Source organism: Hypomesus nipponensis, chromosome 16 (genome assembly GCF_054491055.1).
Source record: "Hypomesus nipponensis isolate SF chromosome 16, ASM5449105v1, whole genome shotgun sequence".
In the NCBI taxonomy this organism is placed as follows: domain Eukaryota; kingdom Metazoa; phylum Chordata; class Actinopteri; order Osmeriformes; family Osmeridae; genus Hypomesus; species Hypomesus nipponensis.
This window is the reverse complement of record NC_140376.1, coordinates 7,697,682-7,716,926: the sequence shown is the minus strand read 5'-3', so window position 1 is coordinate 7,716,926 and position 19,245 is coordinate 7,697,682. Positions and strand designations below refer to the sequence as shown.

The 19,245-nt window shown below is 51.0% G+C and overlaps 2 protein-coding genes across 9 annotated transcripts; both read left to right on the top strand.

Moving 5' to 3' along the window:
- The first annotated feature begins 695 nt into the window (after positions 1-695).
- malt2 (MALT paracaspase 2) lies at positions 696-8,914 on the top strand. Its single transcript, XM_084675923.1, has 16 exons — positions 696-837; positions 1,141-1,307; positions 1,951-2,081; positions 2,302-2,452; positions 3,417-3,610; positions 3,881-3,977; positions 4,258-4,308; positions 4,397-4,435; positions 4,673-4,876; positions 5,056-5,233; positions 5,365-5,439; positions 5,639-5,766; positions 6,232-6,381; positions 6,636-6,793; positions 7,217-7,354; positions 7,932-8,914. Exons 1-16 carry the CDS (start codon positions 701-703, stop codon positions 8,385-8,387), a joined length of 2,454 nt encoding a protein of 817 aa, XP_084532049.1. The 5' UTR covers positions 696-700; the 3' UTR covers positions 8,388-8,914.
- Positions 8,915-9,106: 192 nt separating this feature from the next.
- On the top strand, positions 9,107-18,598 carry safb (scaffold attachment factor B). 8 transcript variants are annotated; one of them, XM_084675922.1, is made up of 23 exons: positions 9,107-9,392; positions 9,820-9,910; positions 10,051-10,115; positions 10,312-10,563; positions 10,697-10,768; positions 10,905-10,950; positions 11,815-12,262; positions 12,657-12,703; positions 12,841-12,935; positions 13,112-13,261; positions 13,419-13,516; positions 13,663-13,715; positions 13,849-13,928; positions 14,038-14,183; positions 14,688-14,787; positions 15,354-15,550; positions 15,648-15,785; positions 15,954-15,996; positions 16,739-16,824; positions 16,916-16,974; positions 17,085-17,139; positions 17,359-17,507; positions 17,716-18,598. In XM_084675922.1, exons 1-22 carry the CDS (start codon positions 9,225-9,227, stop codon positions 17,474-17,476), a joined length of 2,607 nt encoding a protein of 868 aa, XP_084532048.1. In that variant the 5' UTR covers positions 9,107-9,224; the 3' UTR covers positions 17,477-17,507; positions 17,716-18,598. The 8 variants fall into 8 exon arrangements, 6 of the variants coding, with proteins under 6 accessions (XP_084532048.1, XP_084532045.1, XP_084532046.1 ...); XM_084675919.1 differs by having other exon boundaries at positions 16,916-16,976; positions 17,078-17,139; positions 17,308-17,507; XM_084675920.1 differs by having other exon boundaries at positions 15,630-15,785; positions 16,916-16,976; positions 17,078-17,139.
- The last annotated feature ends 647 nt before the right edge of the window (positions 18,599-19,245 follow it).

The window sequence follows — 19,245 nt, the reverse complement described above, 5'->3', positions numbered from 1 at the left end:
TTCATGCAAATACAGAGAAGAGGAACAAAAATGATGCAAGCTGAATGCAGATTATACTTCGAGTCGCTGTAGACTGGCACAAACTGGAGACAATTTTTATAACATTTTTTAGAGGTTATTGTGGTTATTTTACATGTGCTGTTCCAACCTCTTCCTTTTGCATCTAACCTTTTCTGTATCATTCATCGGAAACTTCGTCTGAACGGAAACTGGTCCTGCAATAGAAGTTGCCTCTAACGTTTTGAAGTCGAGAAAATTAATTCACGTTTCGGTTTACATTCCGGAAGCAGTTGAATACAGGTAATCTCACATTCACTCAATTTAGTCAACTGTAAAATGCATGGATTGCGATTCAAGCGGTCATTCCTTTTCCTCGTTCAGTTTATTTCTTCAGAACTGCCTCCGAAAGTTTTCGTTTACTTTAGAATTCTATAATTTTTTACATAACCTATTCGTCATGCTCAATTGTTGCCTACACAGTCAGTGATGGTTGCAACAATGAATCTTCTGTGATCAATTTAGCCTATAGGGCGTGACTAGTACCAAAGCAATACTGCATCTAGACAATTATTCATTGACTACAATAGACCAGCCAACTTGACGTCCGTGTTTTTGAGCATTTGGTTGAAATACATAAACCTACATAAACCTATGAGTGTATCGCTTTATAGTATGTTTCGTGTTTGAAGCGGACAGAGAGATGGGTGACTGGAATATAAACATTGGGACCATGAGTGAAGAAGCTCTCAGCAGATTAGCACATCTGCTAGACAACTCAGACTGTGGATGGAGACAGCTGGCCAGTATGGTCACTGAGCAGCCTCGGTATCGCTGCAGGTGAGAAAGATTGTCTCTTTACTCAATAGTTAGTGAAATGGCTACTAAAGCAGGGCATATACTCCGACAGCAAATTTGCTTAATTGTAACCAATTTACAAAAGTGATGGTTAAGAAGGGTATGCTATAGCTACTGGTGTCCATGGGGGGAAACACTGAGTATACTCAATATACAAGTATTCCATACACTCCAGTCTGTATGCTGCATCATGAATGCTGCTAACGTCATGAAACGAACCCTGACAAAGCCAGTGTCTGAGTTGGCCAGGATGAAAGGGAGTTTGTCTGAACTGGTTCTGTGCAGTGAGAAGGAGATGACGAGCTGCTCGCTCCAGGTGCTGAGCCCCACAGGCAGCCCCGGACGCTTCCTCCTGGCCATGCTGGTGGACCGCTCCTGCCCCCTGGGCTTCCTGTTGCACTGCCTGAAGAAGATGGACCACCAGGACGCTGTCCAGTACCTCACTACCACAGGTACACCGATGAGATGTTTTTCTTGGGGCCCTGGCCCACAGCCGTGACTGTAATGTGGGACAGAAACACTAATAATGTGACAAACGTGTCACATTATTAGTAGTATTAGAAGTTTATAATGTGATAAACTTCCCAATATGAATTGATAGGGAACTGAGCAGGACATGTGAAACTGAGGTTTCGGATGGACCAATTTTGAGTTTGCCGAGTTCATCATGATCAAAGGAAATACTTTTAGTGGAGGACTATACCATAGAAAAAGTGTAACTTTCAAAGGTCCGTCGTCTAAGAACAGTTGTATGCTTAAAAGCATTACTTATATTCAGTTTCAGTCACTGTAATTAATTGGAGAGGAAGACAGAAGAGAAAGTGAATTTACTTGTCTGCGTTTACATTAACATTTAGTCATTTAGCAGACGCCCTTATACGGAGCGATTTACAGTAAGTTAAGGGGCATTCTCCCCGAGGCAAGTAGGGGGAAATGCCTTGCCCAAGGACACAACATTATTTTTTGGTCACGGCGGGGAATCGAGCCAACAACCTTCTGATGACATGCCCGATTCCCTAACCATTCAGCCACCTGACTTCCTACATGTGTGTGTGTGTGTGTTTATTTGTGGGCGCGTGTGTGTATGTTCTGTAGTGACGGAGCAGATCCGAGTGACGCTGCAGCCTCAGTCCCAGCACGCCGCCGAGGGAGCCAGGGTGGTGCTGGCGTGCCGGGCCAGCGGCCCTGCGGGACTAGCCTACCGCTGGTTCAGAGGGAAGGATGAGGTCAGAGAGCAGACAGCACATTCCTAACTCAGCCCTACTAAAAGAGGAAGTCGGACGACAATAGAATCTGGAGCTCCCCCCCCCCACATTCATCAGAAAACCCATTTCGGGATCTTTCATAACATTGGAAAGAATAACAAAGGAATGAAATTAAAAGTGAGAATGATATCGATATCGACTATTGGGAAATGATTAGACCCTCTCGTTCTTGTTTTCCCAGATCATTGGTGGGTGGGGTCCGGAGCTGGTCCTGAGCCCTCTGACTTCTGCCCACCAGGGCTACTACATCTGCAGGGTCAACCACGGAGACAGCTGCGTGTTCTCTCAGTGGGCCCGAGTCCACCTGGCCCGGCCCGCCGGCACCAGCTCAGGTACGCCACCCAACATGATCTAGGAAAACAGTGTCACGTCTGTCATCGCCCATTGACTCTGACATTGACCTCTTTTTTCCCAGGGCTGCAGGGCCTTGGCTTGTGTCATCATGTTTTGTTTGACGAGACAGGAGGGATTAACAGAGCTCTGTTGCGTCTGCGTGTCTCCTTTTACTTTCTGACTGGGCCGATCTGAAACATGAAACGATCTGACATGGCCGTTTTGGAAACTACACGTAGAGATCGCTCGTAAATGAATAGGCATGGGCCCTGACCCCAGATCATTACTGTTGCCGTGTAATCCGATTCAAATAGAATTCTTTCAAATCAAACTTTATTTGTGCTGCCCTTCTGACAAGAATGTCACAAATGGCTTCTCTGTGTTCATCCGCTTCCTCTGTGAGAGCTTCAAATGAGAGAATGCCCTGCCATCAGACACACATAACTGCACCACCTATCACACTTTTACCAAAAGCACGAAGACATGGTTAAAGGTCAACCCGATTTGTAAACATAATCCCTAGCTGTGTATTGTCGCTTTCCATGTTTGTGGCTTGTAAGGTGTGGAAACGCTTTGTTGCCTTTACGGATTTTGTCTTGTTGCCTATTGTTCTATGTTGTTCTATCTGTATGCTAACTGTAACTGTTTTAATAATTTGCCCAGGGACTGCGGTTCAAAATGAGCCGGCTGGCTAAAACGGGCACTTTAACTTAAAACGTTGATTAATGTGCACTGTCCCTGTAAAAATAAACGAAATAAATACAAATACAAAGTTTCCCACACATCAGGACGGTTAAGCTTTTCGTAACCTTTTTAAAGTTGAGGAACCCACCGGCTAGTTGTGTTTTCTCTGGGTCGACAAATGCCTGAAAGCAACACGAATCTCTTTCAAATATGTGAGGAGCCAAGCTGTGTCCTAACTGCTGTGACTCTCCCTTCCCGGGGGGGACTATGTCTTCCCAGGTGGCAACAGCAGTTTCTTCCTGTCGGCGACCAGCGGCCTGCAGATCGTGCAGCAGCCCCGGGCCCAGGCGCTGTCCGAGGGGGAGGCTCTGGGTCTGGAGTGCCTGGCCGAGGCCAACCCTCCGGCCCAGTACCAGTGGTACCACAACAAGAAGGCCCTGCCTCAGCCCCAGGCCCAGACATGCTCACTCAGGGTCAGTACACTCAGCATCACCCTAGGCCTTGACGGTGGTCGTTGGGTTTGGACATCACAGTATATTTAGTGTTGGAGATGTTTTTTTGTTGTTGTTGTAATGTTTAGTTATGGATGTAAAATATTAGAAATATAATACATGAAGTCCTTTAGAAGTCATCTTATCCAGAGCAACTGCTAGATCCAGATAATAGCTTTTATTCTGTTCATTTGGACTCTGCGGATTTGATAGAAGTTGATGTGTGTGTGTCTGTGTGCGCGTGTCCTTCAGATCCCATGTGTGACCACTGCAGATCGAGGCCAGTACAGCTGCAAGGTGTTTAACCTTTACCACGAGATGTGGAGCGACCAGGTCCACGTCAACATTGGTCAGTTGAGTCTGTCAATCAATCAATCAGCCAATCCTACTTTGTCAACGCTTATTCTCATAAATAACATGCAGCCACGGTATCACTATGACTACACTATATTTACCCAACTAAGCTTTTCACCCTCAAAGCCAGTGGATTCAAATTTCAAAACAATCGTTTTGATGGTCTCATATTTAACCATCCGAAAACTGGAACAACTTGCTGAGGCTGGAGAAGGTTCTGGAACATGTTTTTGGTCGAAGGAAGCTGAAGAGAATAACTGGTTTGTGGTTTTCAGGCCCCAGTTTTGCGTCAGAGGCCTCCTGGGCAGAAGTGGGTCACAGCTCAGGTATGGCCGAATAATTCCATTCCTCTACTCCGTACCTGTTGCTCTGCTTTCTCTGTGAGCCAATCAAAATCTGTATTTCTCACTGCAGCCACTCCCGGCCCTGACAGACAGAGAAGCACTTTTTATGGTGAGTGCATCATTGTATTTTTGGGAGAAGTGACATTTTGACAATGGGACAAACCGGCACTACTGCACTACTAAGAGGCCCATACCGTCAAATAACAATACAATGACCCACTCCTCTCCTTCTCTCCTCTACCTCCAGCCACTGGCCCTATCCTCTCCGCTCTCCTCATTAACTGACCCTCCCTCTCCCCCCAAGCTAATAACTCTCTCCTCACCCCCTCCCCTCTTCTCCCCCCAGCCACCGACAAGGTGGCGCTTCTGATGGGCAACATGAACTACCAGCACCACCGCCAACTGCGGGCGCCCATGGCGGACGTGCACCAGCTGACCAACCAGCTGCGCCAGCTGGACTTCAAGGTCGTGTCCCTGCTGGACCTGAGCTGGCAGGAGATGCACAGCGCCGTCATGGAGTTCCTCCTGTTGCTGGACAAAGGGGTCTACGGTCAGTTTGCGTAACCAAGTGGACGGGGGGTTCAACTCGGCGTAAACACAGCTAGCCTGCTAGCTTTTTTGTTTGTGGCTGTTTGTGAGGGGTGGCCAGCCGGTTTTGAAGTGAGAGGATTTCAGGGCACAGGTCTTACCCTCTGTACTGCCCCCCCCCCACCCCTCCTGGCACCCCAGGCTTGCTGTACTTCGCAGGCCACGGCTATGAGAACTACGGGAACAGCTTCATGGTGCCCATCGACGCACCGGCCTCCTACACATCGGAGCACTGCCTGTGGGTCCAGGACATCCTCCAGAAAATGCAGGAGAAAGAGACCGGCCTCAACGTCTTTCTCCTGGACATGTGCCGCAAGAGGTAACCCCCCCCCCCCCACCCTCGCCCTCGCCCACTTCTGGGATCAAAGTCCATGTGTGCACAATAAGGATAGCAATTTTCCGTACGTGTTCCATAAGTGTCATAGCATCTCTTATCTGTGTTGTCCTGAGGAACCTGAACGATGACGTCATTCAACAACCGGGCCCGCTGAAAGTGACGGCGAACATAGTGTTTGGTTACGCCACGTGAGTCGCCCTCCCGGAACATCTGTCTCCCTGCCTCTCCGCCTGTTTCCATGACTGCCCGTCTAAGCATACCCCATAGCTGAGATATGCCAAGATGTAATGGCAGAAGGCACGCAGTCTCCCAGTATCCGTCTAGTTTCCAAAGCCAAAAAGCGGCCCTCTTTTGCATGTGTTTGACCAGGTTTGTGTTTGAGTACAGGTGTGTGGATGCTGAGGCCTTTGAAGTGAACAAAGATGACCTTTCCAATGGCATCTTCATCAGCTACCTCAAACAGCGTCTATGTGAAGATGAGAAGGTCACTGTGATGCTTGACAGAGTGGCCGAGGGTAAGAGTCCGAGCTCTTCCCTATTTCATTCATTCATCCTTCCATCCACCTCTCCATTCATTCACTCCCTCACTCACCAACATACAATCTCAATCATTCTTCACTAAGAAGTCACTAGTGCCACTATAACCACAACTTCATTAGCACATCATCAAGTTACACAATCATCCTTTCCACCATACCCAACCCTTGGCCAAAACCCTCGCCTGTCGCCATATCCCATCAGTCCCACGCGTCCCCGTCACACACACTGTGTCCGTCCCCAGACATGGGGCTGAGCGGTTAGGGAATCGGACTAGTAATCAGAAGGTTGCCGGTTCGATTCCCGGCATTCGAAATGACGTTGTGTCCTTGGGCAAGGCACTTCACCCTACTTGCCTTGGGGGGAATGTCATGAACTTACTGTAAGTCGCTCTGGATAAGAGCGTCTGCTAACTGACTAAATGTCAACGTGTTCGTCCCCAGACATGGGGCGCTGCGCCATCACGCGCGGGAGGCAGGCTCTGGAGCTCCGCAGCAACCTATCAGAGAGGAGGGCCCTCACGGACCTCATCCAGGGCTCCAGCTGCCCTGCCGCCGCGTCTGCTCGCAACATGCACTGGGCCATCGCACACGGTCAGACATCACCGCACATGCTCACATCGGTAGTCGCTCTTGTGAATGACGGGCACTTTTACAAACTGGATTGCTAGACTTGTCTCATTTCAGTCGACCTGTAGGTCAAATACTTGAACGTTGAGGTTATCTAATCCTCATTCCACAGATTGTTCTTTATGAAATGACTTTTCCAGGTGGTTTATTAGTACTTAGTACACTACAACTTGTACTTGTATATTTGCCAGTTGTTCATATCTCGTTTGTCTGTCCAGTGCTTCCAGAGAGCCGTAACTTGCAGTTTGACTGTGGCGTGAAGGTGCAGCTGGGCTTCGCTGCGGAGTTCTCCAACATCATGATCATCTACACCAGGATATTAGAGAGGCCTAAGGACATCTCTTACTGCTCTGCTCACGTCACTGACTTACCAGAGGTCTGTTGGTCGCTTCTCAAAATGCAGCTGTGTTATGAAGGAGACCTGGGGTTCCCTTTAATGCAGTGAGATCATTGATTCAGCCATAGGGCTCCTTGTTTTTTCTGTGTGACTTATTAATCATCCAAGTCCTAAAGTATTTGTACTCTGCGACATGGACTTACAAAAAAATTAAATAACTAAAAAGTGCATTCCATCATCTATACTGTATATGTATTTACGGGGTAAAAAAAAGAAATGGCGTGTTGATACCAAACATAGGTTTCACAGGTAAAGCCTAAATAAAAATCAAGAATTGAACTAAAAGGACAACTGTAGCTCGAATGCACAAAAGACATTGGTAGTGCTATATTCATGGTTCAACTGTGTTACTGCGTCGCTTTGTGTTGTTGTTTCACAGTGTCTTATTGTGTCCTATGTCAGGTTTTGGACATTGACGTGAAGAGGAGTAACCATGTGAGCCTGCAGGAAGCAGGCAGCTTGCTGCTGACCATGGACCCCCTGCTGAGCCCAGAGCTGCCCAGCCTCTACACCCGCATCAAGGACCTGCAGAGACTGAAGGTCAGCTTCCCCAACACTCACCCTCTGCCTCGGAACCCAAACATCTCACCCGCTGGACCAAATAGGTTTTTGATCATGTCAGGAAGGGCACCATGGTGGAAAAAGTAGTGAAAATGTTAGGATGTCTACATAACACCTTCAGAGTTAGATCCCAGTTATATCTGGGAGTCAGTTGGCTGAGAGGTTAGGGAATCGGGATGTTAATCAGAAGGTTGCCGGTTAGATTTCCGGCTGTGCAAAATGACGTTGTGTCCTTGAGCAAGGCACTTCCCCCTACTAGCCTCGGGGAGAATGTGCCTGTAAGTCGCTCTGGATAAGAGCGTCTTAGCTAAATGTAAATGTATCTCCGTGGACAGTGTGGACAGAGTGCTAATTATACTATGACAATCGGGGGGGTAAACTTCTTCTCCAGGGCGTGTACCAACCCCCCCAACCTCTTGTTTTTACTTATTTTGGGGGGGTCCAAGTCTTAATTAGGGAGGTCAAACCCCCACCAAGCCCCCCCCCCCCTGTAATTCGAACCCTGAGTGTGGAATCTGTGTGGAAAACGCCAGGTGGTCTTCTTCCCCCTCCGCAGATGGAGCTGACCTTCACGGTGTGTCTCCAGTACCAGTACTCCAACTTGGACGAGGAGGTGGAGGAGCGGCAGGAGATCGGCGTGGGCAAGCCCCTCGTCTCCAAGCTCAACCTCTACGAGCCGCGCCTCCAGCGGCTCCACTCCGCCTCCTCAGACCTGCTTTCGTCCGGCAGCTTGCCCGAGTCCTCCTCCTTCCCAGAAGGCTTTAGGCCCAGCTACCCCGGCTCTGAGACCTCGTCCGTTGGTTCGGCCTCGACTTCCTGGTCGTACTTCCCCCAATCAGGAGATTTTCTCTCGCCATCCACCAATAGAGTTAACCAACCAGAAGAGACAGACAGTCCTGACATGTTGGACAGTAATGTCCCCCAGTCTCTCACCACTAGCAAGAGCTTGCCTCATGGCCATGTTGACGATACATACCAGTTCAGCGACATGCGCAACTTCCATTCCTGTTGATTGGTGAAATACATCATTTCCATGAGTTCTATTTGCTTCTGTGACTGAAGTCGTGAACTTAATGTTCTCCATTTTCAGTGGTACACACCTTTACTTTTTCACCCTGAAGGCATTAACTTACTGTGCAACGTACACCGAACATATTCTGTGAACTTTGCTGAACAAGTGTTTGTGTATAGACTGATTTGTGCCTTTATAAATGTGTTTGTAAAAGCACTGGAAATGGAATGAGACACAACAAAAAAAGCATGTTTATTTATTTTGACAATGTTGAGTTCATTAGGTTATCCCTGGCTGGGGAGCAGGTGGAAAAGGCTGAATGTTATATTTCCAGGCTGCCCCTGCAGGTGGTCCAAACTAAAGACTACAACCGTATGGTTCTTAGCTTCAACTGTGAATGTAATATTTTGGGGTTTGGGATTGCCAATTAAACCTTGATCTTTTCTCAGTCGTAAACATTCTTTGGGATCCAGGGTATGTAGGGGTGAGGGGAAATGAGAGGTTGGATGAAATGGAAAAGAGCACTATCAATACAGGATAATATAAACATGCAAATTAGTATCAGTAAAGTATATTATATTGTGTAATTTGGGAAAAAGGAAACTACTCCTCTAACAGTAGGTGGCAGTGTATGAAACTCATGTTGGATACAATCCGCCACTCAAATTCAAAAAAGAAGATCGAGCTACAGATGCGCAGTAGTCTCGTATATGTAAGTGGTGACTCCATTTTGTTTCTGTTTCAGTCAGCGAGCGCCTGTAATCGTGCACGACAAGCGAGCCAGGGTTGCACACAAGTGCTTGCAAACCAAATACGTAAATTTAAAGAAGTTGAATCATGTCTGATAACTCTTCGGCAGTGGAGGCAGGGGCCGTTGAGATACAAGAGACTGTAGGGTTTCGAAAACTGTCAGAATTGAGGGTCATCGACCTGAAAGCTGAATTGAAGAAAAGGAATTTGGACGCCACCGGCAACAAGAGCCTGCTGTCAGAGAGGCTGAAAAAGGTACTGTAGTGCTAGCTAGCTGGCTATCGCTACTAGCTGTGTTTATTTAGGTCTACTGAAATACTGAAAGCTAATAGATACCAACTGATGAAACACTCAACGAGAGCTACACTATTACATTTGCAGGTGCATAAACATAGCATCATTTATTTTATTGAGTGAAGCAAGTAAGCGAAGTAATCTAGGTAGGCTAGCTTGTTTGCCAGATTAGGCCCCGACCATGGCATGGCCTTACGCTTACTTGGCCAGTTAGCTCACGTTGGTTAAAATTTGCCACCCAATTACGCACTGCTCTTCATATGTTGGCGAAGACCAAGGCTTACACGAGCGAGTCTTTTTTTCTTCTTCTTGACTACCGACGTTAGCGATACATTGTATCTCATCAATTTAATTATTTTCTAATTGTATTCACTATTTGTCGTCACAGGCCATCGAGGAAGAGGGCGGAAATCCGAATGAGATTGCTGTTACTTTGGATACAGCCGGAAAGAAAACCCCAGTCAGACGGATCTCTAAAGGTATGCAACGTTTTCCACCTTAGGGAGTTACTGAATTGAAAGTCAGGTTGAGCGGATGCATTGTGCAAAGGACTAACGTTAATTAACGAGAGGGAGACTCACAGCTGATGATATGCATGCGTGTGTTTTTTGACCTGCAGGGAAAAAACAGGACAATGACGAACAGGGGGATTGTACTATTGAAGAAGATTCGGGTGACGGTCAGGTGAGCTGTCCCACACCACTGATCACCAAGGATGTTGTTGAGTGCCTATGGATATTCGGTGTGCGCAGAAGATGCAAACACCAGTCAATGGACTTATGCAAGTCAATAAAATAGGCCCGTAGACCGCTGTACCGCACGAGTATCAAATGAAACGGAACCCCCCCCCCCCCCCTTCTGCCCGTCCCCCTGACTGCAGGACGATCACCACGACGACAACAGCATGGACAACCTCCAGGAGATGGACATCATGGACATGAGCGTGCTGGACGACGCCGAGAACGACGAGGGGATCCCCGCGGAGGAGTACGACGACGACGAGATCCTGAACGAGGACCCCGAGGAGAAGGGTCACCCCTTCAGCCCCGCGGCGAACGAGGGGGGGGAGGAGGAGGACCAGGGGGAGGAGCTGGGCAACGGAGATGTGGAGATGTTGGACGAGGCCGAAGAGGTGAGGGCGGGTCGTGCCTTCGGTGTGTGTTTGTGTGTGTGTGGTGTTTTCTAGCAAGCGTTCGACGCCTTGTTGAAACGGAATGCACCAGAACACTCAAATACTCTCCTCTTTTGTGTTTGTGTCCGCGCAGGCGTGCGTCGACCAGGAAGTTGGCGACGCCGAGGAGAAAGATGAAGATGTGATATGTCCGTCGCCCACGGAGGTACAGGCTCTCTAGCATTTCGCTCACGAGCAGGATATAAGTTCTGCGAGGTTACCTGAACCCTGTGTTGTGACTCGTGATGACTCATTATAGCTGCGTCACTGAATGGGAACCATTTTCTTTTGTCCTTCAACAGGAAGAGAAGGAGGAAGTGGAGGCAGAAGACTCAAAAGAAGGAATAGGTACTGTTGAGAAAAAAAAAATGAGAAAAAAAAAAATCAAATGTTCCTTTCCAGCGCACTTTTCTTCCCGTCAGTGTTTTAAAACCTTCGGAATGCAAATCGTTCAGTTTAAAGCGTCCTCACAGAGAGACTGGAAAGCCAAAGGTAGCTTGCTGGCTGAGAGTTGGAAGGCTTCCCTGAGTGATTAGAGAAAGGGACGCGGCGGCCATCTTTGGCGCTCCCTCCCCACCACGTTTCCTCAAAGGGTACCATCTTCCAGCTCCCGGCCAGCAATGATTTCGCAGGTCAGCGAGCGTTCAGTTGTTGCAGGTGATGTTTTTAGGTTGCCACACGAAGACGAAGATAATAAAAAAAATAAAGAAGAAGACCGGAGATTCCAAAATGCCTTTTTAGGACTGAAAGATAAACTCATTGGACACGAGACTAATGGACTTGTATACAAACCCTCTCCCCCCACTCCCCCCAATTTCTAAATCACTTTCCGTGTTATGGACACACGTCAAGTCAGAGGCTGCGTGACAACATGGACCTTTTACTGGAGCCTCAGCTGGTCTTGTGGCTTTTCTTCAGCTAACTCCACTCTTTTCTGCTTTGGGATCAGGTGAACTGGAGTGGTTCCGCTTCACGTTGAGGGTTTAGCCTGAGTGAGTCGCTTGGTTCCTGTCTTAGGCCCCTTGGCGATTTCCAGTCTCTCGCTAGGCTAGGCTAGGCTACGCTAGGGTGTGCATCTGTTATACGTGTCTCAGTGCCAGAGAGGTGGGAGAGCCCCGTCCTAAACCAGGCCTCGCCAGTTCCACGTTAACCTTTGCTGTGTGTTCAGAAGTGATTAAACTCTGTGCCATTCTATTCCTGTTAAATCCGTAGAAAATGAAAAAGTAGCCGGGTCTTGTTTGTCTGAGCCACTTAATGAAGACCACCTGGAGGACACCACAGAAGAAGAGCAAGCCGCCGACGGCCCCGGGGAAGATAATGTGTGCGACAGCGGCGAGTCCGCCAATGTGAAGAGCGAACCGGCGTCGGCTAGCGACGCGGACAAGGACGTTGACGCTAAGCTAACCGGCGATGCCGAACAGGAAGACGCGGAGGACGCCAGTAAGCTTCCGGAACAAGTGACAGTTGACACTGAGGGCAAGGGCGATACTGTTAAGGCCGATAGCGATAACGCGGGCGAGAGCGAATGCGCTGTTGATACCGAAATGGTATTTAAGGCCGAGGGCGAGGAAGACGAAGAGACGAAGACTGAAGAGCAAGCCGCTGATTCCGCCTCGGCAGTGAAAGAGTCCTCTTCTGTTGAGGGCGATCAGAAAAAGAGGTTTGTTGTTTTCTGTCTACTAGAACAAACATGGCTGTCTCTGTTGCATTGGCTCCTTTTGTTAGCAAGTTTGGATGCTCTTTTGGAGGTAAAAAAAAACAAACAAAAAAACATGGTCTGCGCATTTTGTCTCAAGTTTTCACTATTGCCATGATTCCCCCCCTTCCCCCCCTCTATCCCATCCCAACTCTTAACCATTAAGTATCTATCAGGAGTGTCTTTGGCCACCTTAGGCATCCTAATGACATCCTATAACTGTCCCGTCACGGCCACGTAAAGGGTTTGGTATGTCTGTCAATGGTCGCTGTCGCGGTAAGTATGTCTCGCCGGCCAGACGAGGAGGTGGCACGCCGTCTCCCTGGTGCCCTCTGACTCTGCCTTCTCTTTTCTCTAGCGCCGACGAGGAGAAGGGTGGCAAGCCCGACTCTAAAGACGACAAGGGTACGTGCCGCACCATCGCCCCTTTCAAACCCGCCGGGCCCAATGCGCCCCCTGGCACACGTGTCGCAAAGACTGGTGCTGACTGTGTGTGTGTGTGTGTGTGTGTGTGTGTGTGTGTGTGTGTGTGTGTGGAGCAGGCGCTCCGGGCATCAGCAAGAACCTGTGGGTCAGCGGCCTGTCGTCCACCACCAGGGCTACCGACCTGAAGACGCTGTTCAGCAAGTACGGCAAGGTCCGTATCCCACGCCGACGCTTCCCCCTCGCTTCCCCCCGTCACCCACGGGGGGGCCCTCTCGACCTTCTCCGCTTTCAGTCAGGTTCCTCGCCTTCGCAGCAAGGAACAACGAAGGAGCGTTTTGCCTCTGAACGCCCCTCCTTTTCCCCTCTCCCTCCCTCCTCCTCCTCCAGGTGGTCGGTGCCAAAGTGGTGACCAACGCCCGCAGCCCCGGCGCCCGATGCTACGGCTTCGTCACCATGTCCTCCACCGAGGAGGCCACCAAGTGCATCAGCCACCTCCACCGCACCGAGCTCCACGGACGCATGATCTCCGTGGAGAGGGTGCGCCCACTACCCCCCCACACACACACACACAGTCACACACACACAGTCACACGCACACACACTGTATAGGATTGCACGCTCGCTCGCTCGGACCGTCCGGACAGGCCATCGGTCGGCCAGGTGAATAATCGACGCGTCCCCCGTTCTCCTCCAGGCCAAGAACGAGCCGGCGGGGAAGAAGCCGGCGGAGAAGGCCGACCCCAAGAAGCCCGGCGCCGAGCGGAGACACTCGTCAGACTCCAAGTCTGAGAAGTAAGATCTTATCTCCACGCCCCCCGCCCCCTTGTCACCAACACGCCACAGACCCGGAAGAAGGCCCTGAACGTGGTGTCAGAACACGTAGGTCCCTGCCTCAGCCTCAGGGTTCCCCGTCCTCACGCGTGTCGTCTTCCCTCCAGGTCGGACGTCAAGGACGAGAAGTCTGAAGGCGGCGAGGCCAAGGACGGGAAAGGTGAGTCCGTCCGCCGGGGTCCTTGCGGCGGGTGGGCTAGTTTGAAAGGGCCCCGGGGGGGAAGTTCCAGACCTCCCGCCGGGTCGGCGCGACGCGGTCACGTTAACGGTTTCTCCCGTCCCGCCCCCTCCAGGCCGCAACGAGAGGACGGTGGTGATGGACAAGTCGAAGGGGGAGCCCGTCATCAGCGTCAAAACCAAGAGCAAGGAGCGAGTGAGTGACCACGCCCGTGTCCCTCCCTCCCGATGGCCCCAGTCAGGCTGGGTTTGGTCGACAACCCTCCCCTCTCTCACGCTGTTCCCTCACCTCACCCCCCCCACAGAGCACAAAAAGCCGCGACAGGAAGTCGCCTAGCAAGGAGAAGAAGGACATCCTGTCGTTCGACCAGATCAAGGAGCAGAGGGAGCGCGAGAGGCAGAGGCAGCGGGAGAGGGAGATCAGGGAGGTGGAGCGACGCCGACACTCTGGGTGAGGAGGGTGAAGAGGAGGAGGAGGAGGGGGAGGAGGGCGAGGGTGAAGAGGAGGAGGGGGAGGGTGTGGAGGAGGAGGAGGGTGAAGAGGAGGAGACTGGTTATAGCCTGCTCACTGAGACACACAATCACCATTAACTCCCTTTTGATGCAGTGAACAGTTTTTAGCTTTTAATTTCTCCAAAATCGAAATGTGTTATTGAGAGGATTCTTTGCCATTTTCAAGTAGTAGCCGACCAGCTTTATTACTTTATGAACGTGCGATAAGCCACTCGTATAGTAATTACATAATGGAATACGCCTTCGATTTGAAATGGCCGCGACATTGTACAAGATCGCCACTTTCCATAGAACGTTTAGTCTGCTCCGAACGGGGGAAGCGTTGAATAGAACTCGTTCTCGTCGGCGCTTCCTATTGAACCACCCCGCTTGTCCACGAAAACAAAAGAAGTGATTGGCTGTGTTCCACTCTGTCCCCGCCCTCCTCCCCCCCCCCCCGCAGGGAGCGCGACCGCGACAGCCGCTCGGAGCGCGAGCGCATCCGCCTCTTCCGGGAGAAGGAGGAGCGCGAGCGCCTCATGAGGAAGCGGAACTGGCTGGAGGTGAGTGACGGCGGGCCCGGACCAATGGGAGGGCGGAGGACAAAAGATTGGGAGACGGATGGATAAAATAACGAGACGTTGGGGGTGATTGGATGACTGTTTTAGCGCCGCCTGCCGTAGTTACAGTGGAAACATGTTCTCTCTTTTTTTTTCCGTTTGTGCTCTGCTCTTAAAACCACCCCCCCCCCCCAACCGCCCCCCCAGACACATACACAGCGGAGCGCGGGGGCAGCCGCGCTGCAGCACCCCCCAGCAGTGCAGGGCTCGGTGCCTTGTTCAGGGGCCCGACGGTAGGCTACTGTCGACTGGAGCTCTCTCTCCTACCTGCCCCCGACATTAGTTTGCCTGATTCCTAAACATACTTGGGTTGGGGAAGGGGCTATAGTCCACGTGGTGGGCGGTCGCCATAGACGCCGCCGTTTCACATTTCTGCACATGTATGTGGCCCCGGCACGGGGGGGGGGGGGGCGCTAGGGGGAAACAAACCCGAAATCTTTACAGCTGGTGGTGTTGGTGCTGCTCCCCCAAAGCCCCCCCTGACCGCCGTCCTCCCTCCCTCCCCGCAGGTGGAGAAGCAGGGCCTGGACGCCGACCGGATGGAGTGCGAGTTCCTGGAGCGCGAGCGGCTGCGCGTGGTGTACGAGCGCCGGCGCGAGCAGGAGCGCATCCACCGCGAGCGCGAGGAGCTGCGGCGGCAGCAGGAGCAGCTGCGTTTCGAGCAGGACCGCCGGCCCACCAAGAGGCCCTACGACATGGACGGCAGGTAACCCTCGATCCCCCCCCTCCCCCCAGCCTCCGTCAGAGCGTCACGAGGACACGTTACCACCACTGAGCCCCCCAAGGTCGTCCTTCTCCTACAGGAAGGACGACTGGCAGGACAAGAGGCTGGCCCTGGACGACCGCTACGGCGGCCGCTCCGACTTCAGCCGCCAGGACCGCTACCAGGACGTCGACCACCGGGACCGCGGCCGCTACCAGGACGACGGCATGATGGACAGGTGGGTTAGGCGCCCGTCGGAACGTCGACGGAGCGCCGTCGGACGATGAGTGGTCGGGCTTTGTTGATGTTGAAGCGTGACCCGGGAGGAACGCCGTGTGTTTGGAGCCCTGGGGAGCTGGGTGTCGGTGTGTCTGATGTGTGCTCTCTCTCTCTCTCTCTTTCTCAGGAGAGACACCTCCAGGAACGTGGTGGGAGACAGAGACAGCCAGGTATGGCAGCCGGCCTCCTGGTCCCAGAGACGGGGCCCTTCACACCGCACCCACGTCCACGCATGACAACCAGGGGGAGAGAGGAGTGGAGCGCCACTCTTCACACAACCACTTTGGTTTCATGTCTTAGTCTGATTACTCCTCTGTGTCTCTCTCTCTGTCTCTCTCTCTCCCTCTCTCTCCCTCTCTCTCACTGTCTCCCTCTCTCTCTCCCTCTCTCTCTGTCTCTCTCTCCCTCTCTCTCTGTCTCTCTCTCCCTCTCTCTCTCTCTCTCTCTCTCTCCCTTTCTCTCTGTCTCTCTCTCTGTCTCTGTCTCTCTCTCTGTCTCTCTCTCTGTCTCTCTCTCTGTCTCTCTCTCTGTCTCTCTCTCTGTCTCTCTCTCTGTCTCTCTCTCTCTCTGTCTCTCTCTCTGTCTCTCTCACTGTCTCCCTCTCTCTCTGTCTCTCTCTCTGTCTCTCTGTCTCTCTCTCCCTCTCTCTGTCTCTCTCTCCCTCTCTCTCCCTCTCTCTCTGTCTCTCCCTCTCTCTCTGTCTCTCTGTCTCTCTCTGTCTCTCTCTCTGTCTCTGTCTCTCTCTCTGTCTCTCTCTCTCTCTGTCTCTCTCTCTCTCTCTCTCTCTGTCTCTCTTTCTCTCTCTCTCTCTCTCTGTCTCTCTTTCTCTCTCTCTCTCTCTGTCTCTCTTTCTCTCTCTCCCTCTCTCTCTGTCTCTCTCTCTGTCTCTTTCCACCCCCTCCTCCTGAGCAGCACTTCTCAGACCGTGCTGACCGACACAGCAGGGACTCCAGAGACTCCTGGTCTGGAGGCTATGACAAGCGCAACATCACACCCAGGTCAGGGCCCCCACTCTCTTCGTTCCACACACACACGCACACACACACACCTCCCAGTCCAGTGTCTGACAGCATGCGTGTGGCCTTACAGGGACGGGGGCCGTGACTGGGACTCTGGTCGCAAGTTGGACACAGACCGACCCTGGCAGAGTAAGAGGCGCTACCTGTTTAGACTCCAGTGCTGTGAGAGTCGCTCTGGCTCTGCTCATTGGGTCTGTGTCTTACCTGTGTGTGTGTGTGTGTGTGTGTTGGTGTGCCAGGTCGAGACGGAGGCATCCCCGGGCAGAGTCACATGGCGCGGGGAGGGATGGCAAGGTAAGCACCGCCACCTGACCCGGGCACGGGTTGGATTTATACACGCAAAGCCACGATCGACTGTTCAAAATCTGAGTTGGGACGTTCCCCAGGAACGTTTTGTAGAGCGATTTGTTCCCCGGTCTCTTGGTACCAGTCGTTCAGGAACGGCTGCCCTTGTCTCCATAGTTCGAAAGGATGTCCTGGTGTGCCACTAACCTCCTCTGCTGCCCCCTGCAGTCGCGGAGGCTACATGGCAACGGGCACGTCCCAGTCCCTGTCCGGAGCGCTCAACAGACAGAACCAGATGATGCAGGGGAGCAGCATGCAGGGCGCGGCCTTCGGACGGCGCTATTGACCCGACGCTGTCCGTCTGTCTGCATCAAGAGGTTAACCGTGTGTTTATCTCCGTGTCCTTCAGTCAGTCGAGACCCGGGTCAAATTCACCTCGGAAATTCTATCCAAATATTCTCTTTTCGTTTTTTTTGTTGGTTTTTTTGTTTTTTTTTTGTGCAAAATGGCGTATTTCAAGTGTGTTTGATGTCACTGAAATTCCTCTGAATCGAGAGGACGAATCCCTTTTTCTTTTCGTTTCAGGAGTGTTTGTGTTCCCGTATTTGACCCCCGTCTGTGACCTTCAGGTGCGTTTGCACCTCGCCACGTGACACTGTAGAGTCCCGCAGGGTTCCCCATCTCTCACTCACACACACACACAGACAGTGTGTGTGCTCCAGCGCAGACCTCCAGGTGTGGTCCACACACTGGGTCGCTGTGTGGAAGCCTGAGGGCCTCGTCTCCTCCCCGGGGCCTTCCCTGCGTGTCTGACATCCACCTGCGTCTAGTGACTCCGTGTCCTGCAGCTTGTACATACTGCTCCAGCCATGGCTTCAGTCACCCTCCTACAGACCACCTTTCAAACCTACCCCCCCCTCCCCCCACCCCCTCTCATCCTCTGAAGGACGGTAGTGAGAGAAGAATGCCTTTTTAAACGTAGAGAAACGAAAAGAGAAATTGCTTTTTTTTTTGTTTGTTTTACGATCGCCCCTCGATTGTTTCGTTTCAACGCCATGTGCAGCAATTGTGCTTTTCCCATGAAGTTAGTTTTTCATTCTATTTTTAAGTGATTTTGTGCGCGTGGTAAGGAATGCTCAGGAATGGGTTTGGTCCTTTATTGTTTGAACCCCCTCCGCTGAAACCTGTGGCGAATGACCAAGGAACCTTCGTGGCTAGTTGTATTTCCGACTCCTGTTTTCTGTAACCATCACATGTGTTTTCATCGTAGTTTTTTGTAAATAAAACCCTTTTTCAGACTTTGTATGGACATGCTGTAAGGTGGTCACTTGGAACGCTAAACGTACCCGAACAAGGCAACTGGCCAGCTTGTGTTGCTGTTCCCTTGTTCCCTCACTAGAGGTCATATGTTGGCTCAATAAACTGAGGGAGTTGAAATGTCTGAATAAAGGTTTTGGGATTTTCTTTTTGCAGTGTCACTGCCTAAAACTGGCATTGGTGTCATTCTTCAGAAGGTTCTGGCTGAAAGCAAAGAGCAATGTTTTACTATGGCTGCAGTAACAATTGCTAGGTTCATGGCAGCATTTGGTGTTCTGTGGCTATATCCAATATGTAACATCACCTCTCATTAGGCCTTCCTGAAATAATCATGTGATTTCAGTTACATGACATCCATGCTAAACCTAGAGTAAAAGTGTTGTTAACTAATTTTAGTTTTTGTTGGAGCAAGAAAAATGAACACTAGAGTCTAGGTGTCCCACATCACCCGAACTCACCCAGCAGTTTCATGTCGACAGATGTAATAAAATGTCAGCAAATACTGAAGATTCTGTTATCAAATCAAACCCAATATATATTCATTATTGGTTGCGAAACTATTGGCTGGAAAATTGAACGTGTCAGAACATCAGTCTATGGTGGGCTGAATACGACTGCCCTGTGAGAATACTGCTCTGTTGCCACATCTGGTTGGAGTCTAGGATGGTTGCCTGGGATCACGTTGCCCGTCTTAGATGAGACAAAGACTCTTACCCAACCGAACAGATCTCCCAGTAGGCTTGGTTGGACTGTGTTGCACAGAGTACAGTTTACTGAACTCGACCGACGTGAGGAAAG